The 12,389-nt window shown below is 43.3% G+C and overlaps 1 protein-coding gene across 1 annotated transcript in view; it reads left to right on the forward strand.

Moving 5' to 3' along the window:
- WNT6 (Wnt family member 6) overlaps positions 1 to 12,389 on the forward strand; it is a 98,099-nt gene that overhangs the window by 69,919 nt on the left and 15,791 nt on the right. Inside the window, exon 2 of the mRNA XM_073545420.1 lies at positions 803 to 1,023. Within this exon, the coding sequence (XP_073401521.1) occupies positions 803 to 1,023 (221 nt within the window). The remainder of the gene's footprint in view (positions 1 to 802; positions 1,024 to 12,389) is intronic.

Raw genomic sequence — 12,389 nt, forward strand, 5'->3', positions numbered from 1 at the left:
AAAAAGTAACAAACTGAATTGTCCATAAATGTCTGGAGTACAATAACCACATCCACGATGGCGAACTGAGGAAAAAAAAAACCAGACGAACAATAGACTTTAAAATTTGTGCAACTTAAGGGTGCGTGCACACGTTGCGGATTTGCTGCGGATCCGCGAGTATGAGCCCTAAGAGGGATAAGCGACATATTTTATAAGGGCCTGTAATAAGGGGCTGTTTGCGCCCTGATAGCCTCATTAATGTGATCCTTATTACATTAGGGAATTGCACTATGAGCGATTGTCCGGTACAAAATCCCCTCCCGCTTCCTGTTCTGACACCATATTAGGGATTGTATCACCCCACGCCACAAATTCCCTTCCCTCATCATTTCGGATCTCTTGTGGTCACGTCCGTGGAACAATAGCTGGACACCTCGTCGGTGCCGAGACAGAGAAAATATTGCTTTATCTCTCGATATTTCACTAATATTATTTCACAGCTTCCAAATAATACGAGGCACTGTCTGCTTTGTTGTGCTTTTCCCTTCTGCGGAGGACAGGCGGGGCGGTGTCGCAGGGCGAGGAGGGAAATAGACCGCGGGGGGTGCTGTTTCTCCGGCCGCAGAGATCGTAGGTCCCTTGGCAAAGACCGGGATAGAATAACATTGGGCGGCTTGTAAAGAACATTGAGTCATATCATTGTAACAAGCGGGGCTTTGTGTGACCGCGGCGCCCAGATGTACAGCGCAATCCACTCTCCTCCACTTATTTTCTCCTCTCTCTTTTTTTTCTCTCTCTCTTTTTTTTACTAATTTGGCAGGGCAGTTGGCAGCCCCTTGGTGATGGACCCCAACAGCATCTGCCGGAAAACCAAGCGCCTGGCCGGCAAACAGGCCGAGCTGTGCCAGACGGAGCCAGAGATCGTCAGCGAGGTGGCGAAGGGCGCCAAGATGGCGGTGCGGGAGTGTCAGTACCAGTTCAGGTCCAGGCGGTGGAACTGCACCAGTCACAACAAATATTTTGGAAAGATCCTGCAACAAGGTAAGCAGTCACACCGCCCTGAATATTGGATCATTATTAATAGCAATGATAAGGAGGAGCACGCCTCACAGTACGGGGGCCGAAAAACCAAATCTACGCAAGCCATGGGCTGGGGTAGATCTGCAATGTAATGCACACCGATTTCTGAACATGGCCTGGCCCCTTGCACTAAGCTCCACCTATTTGGTGATTTATTCCATCCCAATATGTATTCAATCAGCTGGGGCTGATTCTGCAACTTCCCCCAGACCTGCTGGGCCATCAGATCACACAGAATTGCCAAATGTCCCCTTAATGTAAATGTTAGCGGAGCAAACGACTGACACAAATAGAATGCTAAAATAATACTGCTATATAGTGCCTATAAAATAATACTGCCAAATAGCGCCTATAAAATAATACTGCCATATAGTGCCTATAAAATAATACTGCTATATAGCGCCTATAAAATAATACTGCGATACAGTGCCTATAAAATAATACTGCCATATTATGCCTATAAAATAATACTATATAGTATCAAAATATTACTGCCATATGGAGCCTAAATAATGCTAATATTTAAAGTAGGCAGGTGAAGAAAAAAGCTTTCATAGAAGTGTTAATAGTTTATTTTCATAAATTAACAAAATGCAAAGTGAATGAACAAAAGAGAAATGTAAATTCCACCAGTATCTGGTGATCGCCCGTCGCCTCCATCATCAGTATCTGGTCACTGCCCGTCGCCTCCATCATCAGTATCTAGTGACCACTCGTCACCTCCATCATCAGTATCTGGTGATCGCCCATCGCCTCCATCATCAGTATCTGGTGACCGTCCGTTACCTCCATCATCAGTATCTAGTGACCACTCGTCACCTCCATCATCAGTATCTGGTGACCGCCCGTCTCCTCCTTCTTCAGTATCTGGTCACTGCCCGTCACCCTCATCATCAGTACATGGTCACTGCCCGTCGCCTCCATCATCAGTATCTGGTGACCGCCCATCGTCTCCATCACTTCTCGTCACTTATACACAGGTTATGGAGGATCTCGGCAGGAGGTTGTGCCAAACATCTTGGAGACCTGACCCCAGATCTCCTGTGTATGAGGCTTATGTGGATCCTTCTGTCTCTTCATGTGATCCCAGACAGGCGGGATAATGGGAGATCAGGGCTCTGTGGGTCGGATCATCACCTCCAGGACTCCTTGGTATTAATGACACCGGCTGGATGTTTGGGGATGTTGTTCTGCTGCAGAATAAATTTGGAGCTGATCAGATGCCCCCTGCTGGTGTTACATCATGGGTACTCTGCTGGGATTTCTCAGCATTGAGAGGACACCATTAATATTGACCAAACCCCCAACTCCATGAGCTGAAATGCAGCTCCAGACTTGCCGGACCCTCAATCGTGCTTCACTGCTCCTGCAGACCCTCATTACTGTGCCGCTCTGCAGACCTTCGGGGACAATCTGCTTCTGTTACAGGTAAATATTTCACATTATGACTCCTCAGTTCAGAGACTTGCTGATGTTTTTCTGCATCCCAGTTCTTATATTCGTGCAGAGATGAGTCACTTGGCCATTTTCAAGTAGAAGGTCTAGATTTTGGCCACAATTCTTCCATGAAGACAACTTATGGCCGGACTTCCCTGAACAATAGATGCTGAAGCTGGTCCCACTGGTCGCTACAAGTTCTGAGCTGATGGCTCCGCTGGACATCTTCTGATTCCAAGTTTCCTTGGCCGACCACTGAATCTACAGTCCTCAAGTTGCTTATTTCTTTGTGCTTCTTCAAAAGAGCTTGGACAGCACATCTTGTCCCCAATCTACTCTGACATCTTTGCCTGAGTGAGACATTGCAGGTGCAGTATAACTACCTTGTGTCTTGTTGTTGCACTCAGTCTTGCCATGATGTGAGACATGTCACATAAAACTATCTTCCATAACCTCACCTTTGTAGCAGAATTTGGCTGTTCCTCACCCAGTTTTAAGCCTCCTACGCAGCTGTTTCTGTTTCAGTTAATGTCTGTGTCTCAATCTACATATAAATTATAATAATAATAATAATAATAATCTTTATTTATATAGCGCCAACATATTCCGCAGCGCTTTACAGTTGAACAGTTTCAAACACAACAGTCATAAGTAACAACGTTAACAATACAATAATTAAAGCGAAATAAGACGACCCTGCTCGTGGAGCTTACAATCTACAATGAGGTGGGGGGGATACAAAGCACAGGTTTGTATTTACAATGATGTATTTACAATGACGGTCCAGCCATCTTCAGGGGGTGGGGGTTAGATGGAGATAGTGAATGGGCTACACACACACAAACATGACTTTGATTACTGAATGTGATAGGCCGCTCTGAACAAATGTGTTTTGAGCGAGCGCCTAAAACTATGCAAATTGTGGATGGTCCTAATATTTTGGGGTAGAGCATTCCAGAAGATTGGCGCAGCACGGGAGAAGTCTTGGAGTCGGGAGTGGGAGGTACGGATTAGGGCAGAGGTTAGTCGAAAGTCATTTGCAGAGCGCAGCGGTCGGTTAGGCCGATAGACAGAAATGAGGGAGGAGATGTAAGGGGGTGCCGCACTGTGGAGAGCTTTGTGGGTGAGAACAAATACTTTGAATTGTACCCTGTAATGAATTGGCAGCCAGTGTAACGACTGGCGAAGAGCGGACGCGTCTGAGAAACGATTAGCCAGATGGACAACCCTGGCTGCTGCATTAAGGATAGACTGGAGAGGGGAGAGTCGAGTGAGAGGGAGGCCAATTAATAGAGCATTACAGTAGTCTAGGCGGGAGTGGATCAGGGCGACAGTGAGAGTTTTTGTTGTTTCCATGGTGAGAAAAGGGCGGATTCTAGAGATGTTCTTTAGGTGTAAGCGGCATGAGCGGGCAAGAGATTGTATATGGGAGGTGAAGGAGAGATCGGAGTCGAACATAACACCCAGACAGCGCACCTGCTGTCGGGGTGTTATTATGGTGCCACCCACAGAGAGGGAAATGTCAGATTTAGGGAGGTTAGTAGATGGTGGGAGCAGAAGAAGTTCAGTTTATGAACTTCAGTTTATGAACTTCATAATTATGATCAATATAACCTGTTTGGTATAATTTGTAAGGGCTCAGACCACGTATCATCAGAGTTTCAGCACATTGTCATCAGAGTTTGGTCTGAGTTTCACCAGTTTTTATTGGATAAGAAAAAAAATTGTTTCTCCAGCTTCTCAGATCAACCAGTGAAAAATGGATGGCATACAGGTGCCATCTGAGTGCTGTCCACTTTTTCTTCACTGACCCATAAACTTGTATTGGCGATTTTGATCAGACACTCGGATTAATATCTGATCTGTCTTCACAATTTGTTTTGCAGATAACCCCATGCCTGTCATTACAATACTCCTGTGAATGTCGGCTCGCGGCCAATGTTCATAGGAGATCATCATTTCTGCTGAAGGCCTGCTATGTATAGCACAGGCAATCGAATGATCAAGTCTGCTAAGGGGTCTATTGAAGACAGAAAAAAGTTAAAAAAATTAAAAAAAAGTGTTTAAAAATATGAACAAAAATAAAGAGAAAAAAGTTCAAATCACCCCCTCCTTTTTGCCCTGTTGAAAATAAAACAATTGAAAAAAATTAAAAAATACACATATTTGGTATCGCTACTTTCAGAAATGTCTGATCTATCAAAGTCTAAAGTAAATTAATCCAATCGGTAAACGGTGTAACAAGAAAAAAATCGAAGCGCCAGAATTACAATTTTTTGGCTGCCTCAACATTGCAATTAAATGTAAGAAGAGATCAAAACATCATATCTACACCAAAATTGTATCAATAAAAATGACAGCCCAAAAGATAAGTCCTCACTCGGCCCCATAGCACTAAAAATGGAAACGTTACCTGTCTCAGAAAATGGTGACGAAAACAAAATTATTTCTTTTACAAATTTCTGAATTTTCTTTTCACCACCTAAGCAAAAAATAAACTTTACATGTTTGGTGTCTGCTCACTCGTACTGAGCTGGGGAATCATAATGCCAGGTCAGTTTTACCATATAGTGAACATGGAAAAAACACAAAGATTGAGCTGGAGCATAAGCTGATATACATGCAACATACAGTTGTGTGAAAAAGTGTTCACCCCTTCCTGATTTCCTATTCTTTTACATGTTTGTCACACTTAAAAGTTTCAGACACCAAACAAATGTAAATATTAGACAAGTATAACAAAAATAATCACAAAATGCAGGTTATAAATGAAGGTCACAGGACTGATTACTGCCACCCCTGTTCTTAATCAAGAAATCACTTAAAGGGAACCTGTCACCTCATTTGGCCACTATAAGATACAGCCACTGCCTTTTCGGGCTTAGCTACAGCATTCTATAATGCTGTAGATAAGCCCCCCGTCTGACCTGAAAGCGAAGAAAAACAAATTTTATTAGACTCACACGGGGGGCGGTCTGGTCCGATGGGTGTCGCAGGTCCCGGGTCTGGCGCCTTCCATCTTCATGCGATGTCGTCATCCTGCTTACTACGTTCCGTGCTCCTGCGCAGGTGTACTGATCTTTCCTGTTGAGGTCAGAGCAAAGTACTGCAGTGCGCAGGAGCTGGGCCTCTCTGACCTTTCCCGGCGCCTGATCACTGCAGTACTTTGCTCTGCCCTCAACTGGGCAGACCAGTACGCCTGCGCAGGAGCGCGGCACAAAGCTAGCAGGATGACGACATTGCATGAAGATGGGAGGCGCCGGACCCGGACCTGCGACACCCATCAGACCGGACCGCCCCCGGGTGAGTATAGTAAAACTTATTTTTCTTCTCTTTTAGGTCAGACTGGGGGCTTATCTGCAGCATTATAGAATGCTGTAGATAAGCCCCAAAAGGCAGTGGCCACATTTATAGCGGCAAACGAGGTGACAGGTTCCCTTTAAATAAGACCTGCCTGACAAAGTGAAGTAGACCAAAAGATCCTCAAAAGACATAATGCCGCGATCCAGAGATATTCCGGAACAAATGAGAAACAAAGTAATTGAGATCTATCACTATGGAAAAGGTAATAAAGCCGTTTCTAAAGCTTTGAGACTCCAGTGATCCACAGTGAGAGCCATTATCCACAAATGGCGAAAACATGGAGCAGTAGTGAACCTTCCCAGGAGTGGCCGGCCGACCAACCAAAATTACCCCAAGAGCAAAGCGACGACTCATCCAAGAGATCACAAAAGACCCCACAGCAACATCCAAAGAACTACAGGCCTCACTTGCCTCAGTTAAGGTCAGCGTTCATGACTCCACCATAAGAAAGAGACTGGGCAAAAATGGTTTGCAAGGCAGAGTTCCCAAACAAAAACGACTGTTGAGCACTAATAACATAATGGCTCATCTTTCTTGCCAGAAAACATCTTGATGATCCCCAAGACTTTTGAGAGAATACTTTGTGGACTGAGACAAAAAGTTGAACTCTTTGGAAGGTGTATGTCCCATTACATCTGGTTTAGAAGCAATACAGCATTTCAGAAAATGAACATCATACCAACAGTAAAATATGGTGGTGGTAGTGTGATGGTTTGTGGCTGTTTTGCTGCTTCAGGACCTGTAAGACTTGTTGTGGTAAATGGAACCATGAATTCTGCTGTCGACCAAAAAATCCTGAAGGAGAATGTCCGGCCATCTGTTTGTGACCTCAAACTGAACAGACTTGGGTTATGCAGCAGGACAATGATCCAAAACACACCAGCAAGCCCTCCTCTGAATGGCTTAAGAAAAACGAAATTAAGACTTTGGAGTGACCTAGTCAAAGTCCTGATCTTAATCCGAATGAGATGCTGTGGCATGACCTAAAAAAGGCGGCTCATGATCGGAAACCTCCAATTTGGCTGAATTATAACAATTCTGCAAAGATGAGTGGCCAAAATTCCTCCAGAGCGTTGTAAAAGGCTCATTGCCATTTATAACAAACACTTGATTGCAGTTGTTGCTGTTAAGGGCGGCCCAACCAGTTATTAGGTTTAAAGGGCAGTCACTTTCTCACACAGGGCCCTGTAGGTTTGGATTTCTTTTTCCCTTAATAATAAAGACCTTCATTTATAACCTGAATTTTGTTTATACTTGTATTATCTTTGTCTAATATTTACATTTGTTTGGTGATCTGAAGCATTTAAGTGACAAACATGCAAAACAAATCAGGAAGGGGACGAAAACTGTTTCATACACCTGTATATAATGTCTTATCAGTACTACTACATAGTGGCCAAATATTACCACCATATCGTGCTTAAATAATAAAACTATACAGGCAGATGCCAAATAAATCTCTGCTCACGTCTGCGTCTTGGTTCCCAGATACGGACATGGCTATTCAGCCTGGACAGCCCCTCTAAGCTCAGGAGCCAGGGGCTTAATTACATACCTGTATGGTGACAATTTGTGCTCTGGGTCCACAGGTGCAGCCTCGCGCCCGCAGCCTCCGCTTCCTCCACAACAAGCAGCAAAAACAATAATTTGGGTATTTTTAGTAACTGTAGCATTTGCCAATGACAGGATTTGATTTGGATGAAAAAGCAAAGGTAAATTACCCAAGAAGGAGGCGGAGAGATGTCTGTTCAGGCAAGACACTGTCCGGCTGTGCCAAGGAAATGACCATTTACCATTTGCAAGACCTCAGCTTGCTGTCAATGAATGGGAATATTACTGTACACAGCTTGTGTGGGCACTGTATGCCAGTAGTTTATGGCCAATACATTGTGCCATTGTTTATGCACTATATGGAACACCCTATAGTGGTATTATTTAGACCCTATATGGCAGTATTATTTGTGTATTATATTTTAGCGTTATTTATGCACTAAATTACAGTAAAATTTGGGCCACTGTGTTTTGCAGGCACTATATGACAGTATATTTGTTGATTATGGTGTAGTATTATTTACACACTGTATGACTGTAGGTGGTATTATTTAGGCTTTATATGGCAGTATTATTTGGAGATTATATTGTAGCTTAATTTATGCACTGTGTGGCAGTATATTTTGGTCACTGTATGGTGAAATAATTTAGACACTGTGTGGTAGCATGATTTGAGCATATATTGTATTATGTATGTATCATGTGATAATATTTTCCCATTACATGGTGCTTATCAAGCACTTTATGACAGCATTATTTGTCCATTACATAGAAGTGATGTGTATGGACTATGTTAAAGTATATTTGGTGGACTGTATGGTTGTACTATTTACACACTAGATAGCAGTATTATTTAGGCATTATATTGTAGTATTTTTAAGCACTATGTGGCAGTAAAATTTGGGCAAATAATGATGGTGTTATTTATGCACTATATTACAGTATTATATTGAAGTACTATTAATGTACCATGTAAAAATTTAATTTTGGCATTACATGGTGTCTTATGAAGCATTTTATGACTGTATTATTTGTTCATTAGTTAGTAGTGAATGGATATTTGGTGCACTGCATGGTTGTATTATTTTAACACTATATGGCAATATTATTTGTGCATTGTATTGTAGTGTTTTTACGCACTTTTTGGCAGTATAATTTAGACAATAATGATTGTATTTATGCATTATATGACAGTATTATTTATCTGTTACGTTGTAGTATTATGTATGCACTGTGTTGCAGTATATTTTGCGCACCGTTTGGCGGTTTTATTTAAGCACTACTATGTACTAGGAGGAATGAGAGAAGTTGCCGCACTATGCTCACCCTGGACAGAAGTACAGGGCACATCACCTCCTAGGATCAGGGTGGTCTATCCTATCTCACCTTATAATATGTCCTAATTCCCCCAAGCTCAAAAGTCAATAATTAAGACATTTCCCGTCAGACGGCCGCAAATCCCAAATGAATGCTTGTGATGTATAAATGCGGGATGAGCGGCGTTTTAAAAGCATTAAGGATAGTGAAGAGGAGCCATGACGAATACCTCCGAGTGAACTCTGAGATGTCATGTGGGACAGGGAGGAAGATGGAGACCACAAGAGAGGAGCGCCACACGTCTGATACTTGCAACCATTCCTCGGGGTATCCGTAAATCACACGACAGACAAGAAAACATTCTTTTTCTTTATTAAACCCACACATTGTCTTGGAGCATTCATAATTACTTCATTACAACACTGGGGGAACATGTCTAAGCAGTAAAGCCGAGGACTTAGGTAAAATGTAGCAATAATCGTATTCCTGCCCGCAGGCGAGAAAGACGCGGTAAGGAACCTAACCCCCAACATTTCAGCTCAGGAGGACCTGAGCTCTCAGTTCCAGCAGCTCCTGGTGTCCAGCGGTAACGCACAGAAAGTTGTTATATTTTGATCTATCCATAATATTTAGTAACTTTGCAGTTACTTTGTATCAGTCTTGTGTTACAGCATGTCCTATACGCCAGTCGCATCCAGAGCTGCGTTCTTCAGTTTTCTGCTTGGATGCACTATACCCCATGACATTTTTCCTTCCCTCCCCACGTCCGATCACTCGCTCGTTCATGTCACCTGCTCCTCAAAAACTTTTCTAGAATTCAACCTTTCCCTACCTTTGACTCCGCAACAGCTCTTATTATTTCTCTGATTCACTCTCGCCTGGACTATTGTAGCTCTATACAGATCGGTCTCCTTCTTACTAATCTCTCCCCTCTCCAATTCATCCTGAATGCAGCAGCCAAGATCATAGTTTTTCTCCAGCTGCTACACTGATGCCCTCACCCTGTGCCAGTCGTTGCTCTGGTTGCCCATCTGCTACAGAGTATAATATAAATGTATCACTCTCACAAAAAAAGTCAAAGGGTCCAACTCCTTGACTAAAGCCATGATGTTCACAGATGCTATAGCAGTGGTGGTCAGCCTATGGCACGCGTGCCAGAGGAGGCATGTAGAGCCCTCCCGGTGGGCATGTGCCATCCCCTCAGCACTAGTGCCACCGCCACTATCATCATGTACAGTTTTATCAAGCCGCGCGACGACCCATCAGGCCACGCACCATTCCATCAGGCCGCACGCCTGCTGAGGAGGGAGAGGATGGTGGTGCTAGTGCTGAAGGGATGGTGTGCATGAAAAGGAGAGTGGTGGCAGTGCTATTGCTGAAGAGATGGGGCGGGTGCCCACAGGTAGGACTGTGATATCTGAGTCAGGAGCAGAGGGAGAATGGGCAAAGGTGAGTAGTTTATTTATTTAATGTTGGGCCATTATACTCTTGGCAACAATATATTGGCCCGTTATACTGTATGAGGCATCATAAGGGGCCATTGTACTGTATGGAGCACTATATGGGCCATTAAATTACTTGGAGCACTATGTGGGGCCATTATACTGTATGGAGCACTATATGGGGCCATTATACCATGTGGAGCACTATATGGGACCATTATACTGGATGGAGGACTATGTGGGTCCATTATACTGTATGGAGCATTATGTGGGGCCATTATACCGTATGGAGCACTATATGGGGCCATTATACTGTATGGAACACTATTTGGGGCCATTATACTGTATGGAGCATTATGTGGGACCATTATACTGTATGGAGCATTATGTGGGGCCATTATGCCATATGGAGCACTATGTGGGGCCATTATGCCATATGGAGCACTATGTGGGGCCATTATACTGTATGGAGCATTATGTGGGGCCATTATACTGTATGGAGCATTATGTGGGCCATTATACTGTATGGAACATTATGTGGGGCCATTATGCCATATGGAGCACTATATGGGGCCATTATACCGTATGGAGCACTATATGGGGCCATTATACCATATGGAGCACTATGTGGGGCCATTATACCATATGGAGCACTATGTGGGGCCATTATACTGGATGGAGGACTATGTGGGGCCACTATACTGTATGGAGCATTATGTGAGTCAATTATACTGTATTGAGCATTATGTGGGGCCATTATACCATATGGAGCACTATATGGGGCCATTATACCGTATGGAGCACTATGTGGGGCCATTATACTGTATGGAGCATTATGTGGGGCCATTGTACCGTATGGAGCACTATGTGGGGCCAATATACTGTATGGAGGACTATGTGGGGCCATTATACTGTATGGAGCACTATGTGACCATTATACTGGATGGAGAGCTGTGTGGTGAATCATACTGTGATGGGATCACCATTCTTTGACTAGGGGATTGAGGAGGGGGGTACAGTGGGGTCATCATACCGTGCGTGTGGTGGAATTCACTATAGTTGTGTCATACTGTGGTTGGGGGCACTTTTGCTTGCATCACACTTTATTATCTGTAATATTCACGTTTTTTATCCTTTGTTATTACATGTATTATTATTATTATAGCACCATTTGTTCCATGTGAGGAGGGGTATACATAATAAAAACAAGTACAGTAATCTTAAACAATACAAGTCACGACTGGTACAGGAGGAGAGAGGACCCTGCCCACGAGGGCTCATAGTCTACTAGTATAAATTAGGGCTTTTCTCCATGTGCTTTTTACTGCCCTGACATCACATATTATATTATTCCACTATAAAACTTCCTTAACTTCAGACATTTTTTAAGACATCTCCAGGTTGGCTGCAGCTTTGTCCAAGCTTTTACATTTGGCCTCCTCTGTGTATTTCAGTTTGACATCTCTGGCCTAGAGGGTTTGTTCTCATCATGATAAAGGATTACAATTGCACAGAGGTTGGAAAACTAAACAACTTTGCAATTTTACTTTTGATTAAAAATCCTCTCCATTCTGAAGAACAGACCTGCAATCGGTGGCCGGTATCTTGGGCTTGGAGTGCAGCGCTTACAAGCTCTTTCCTATAGACTCTATAGGGTGATAATGTACAAGTTGTTTTTCTAATCTAAAACCTCAGTATTCAGGTTACATTGCTGTGTTGGCACTTTGCGATAAATAAGTTGGTTTTGGGTTGCAGTTTGGACACTAGGTCACTGCCCTGTAGTGATCGATTGTGATCTATAGTGATCTATATTGATGTTGTCTTGGGGGTTGACATAGGATATATTTAGGTTTTCCAATCTGTTACTTTTGTAACTCCAGTAGGTGAGCGGCGCCGTATTATCTGCCAGTTTCTTACTCTCCCTGCACTATAGATAGCCGTCTGGTTTAGCTGGAGGGTAACTGGAGCTCAGTATAAGGTGCTTGTCCTATATAATGGTCTTGCTTTCTGCATTGGGGTCAGGTCACCGTATGTAGTGTCTCTGACCGCAGGATGATCCATGGCTTCCGTGCTGCAGACGCTTTTTTTTACTGCTCTTTCTACATTTAGATGCAATCAGTCTCCATGGAACATTTCTTTTTCTTTCTTTGGGGCATTTGATGGACATAAAAAAAAGAGAGTTTTGTAAAGTGAGCATGATGTGAATGGAATGTCCCT

Source organism: Dendrobates tinctorius, unplaced genomic scaffold (assembly GCF_039654945.1).
Source record: "Dendrobates tinctorius isolate UK_male_01 unplaced genomic scaffold, ASM3965494v1 ptg000143l, whole genome shotgun sequence".
Classification (NCBI taxonomy): domain Eukaryota; kingdom Metazoa; phylum Chordata; class Amphibia; order Anura; family Dendrobatidae; genus Dendrobates; species Dendrobates tinctorius.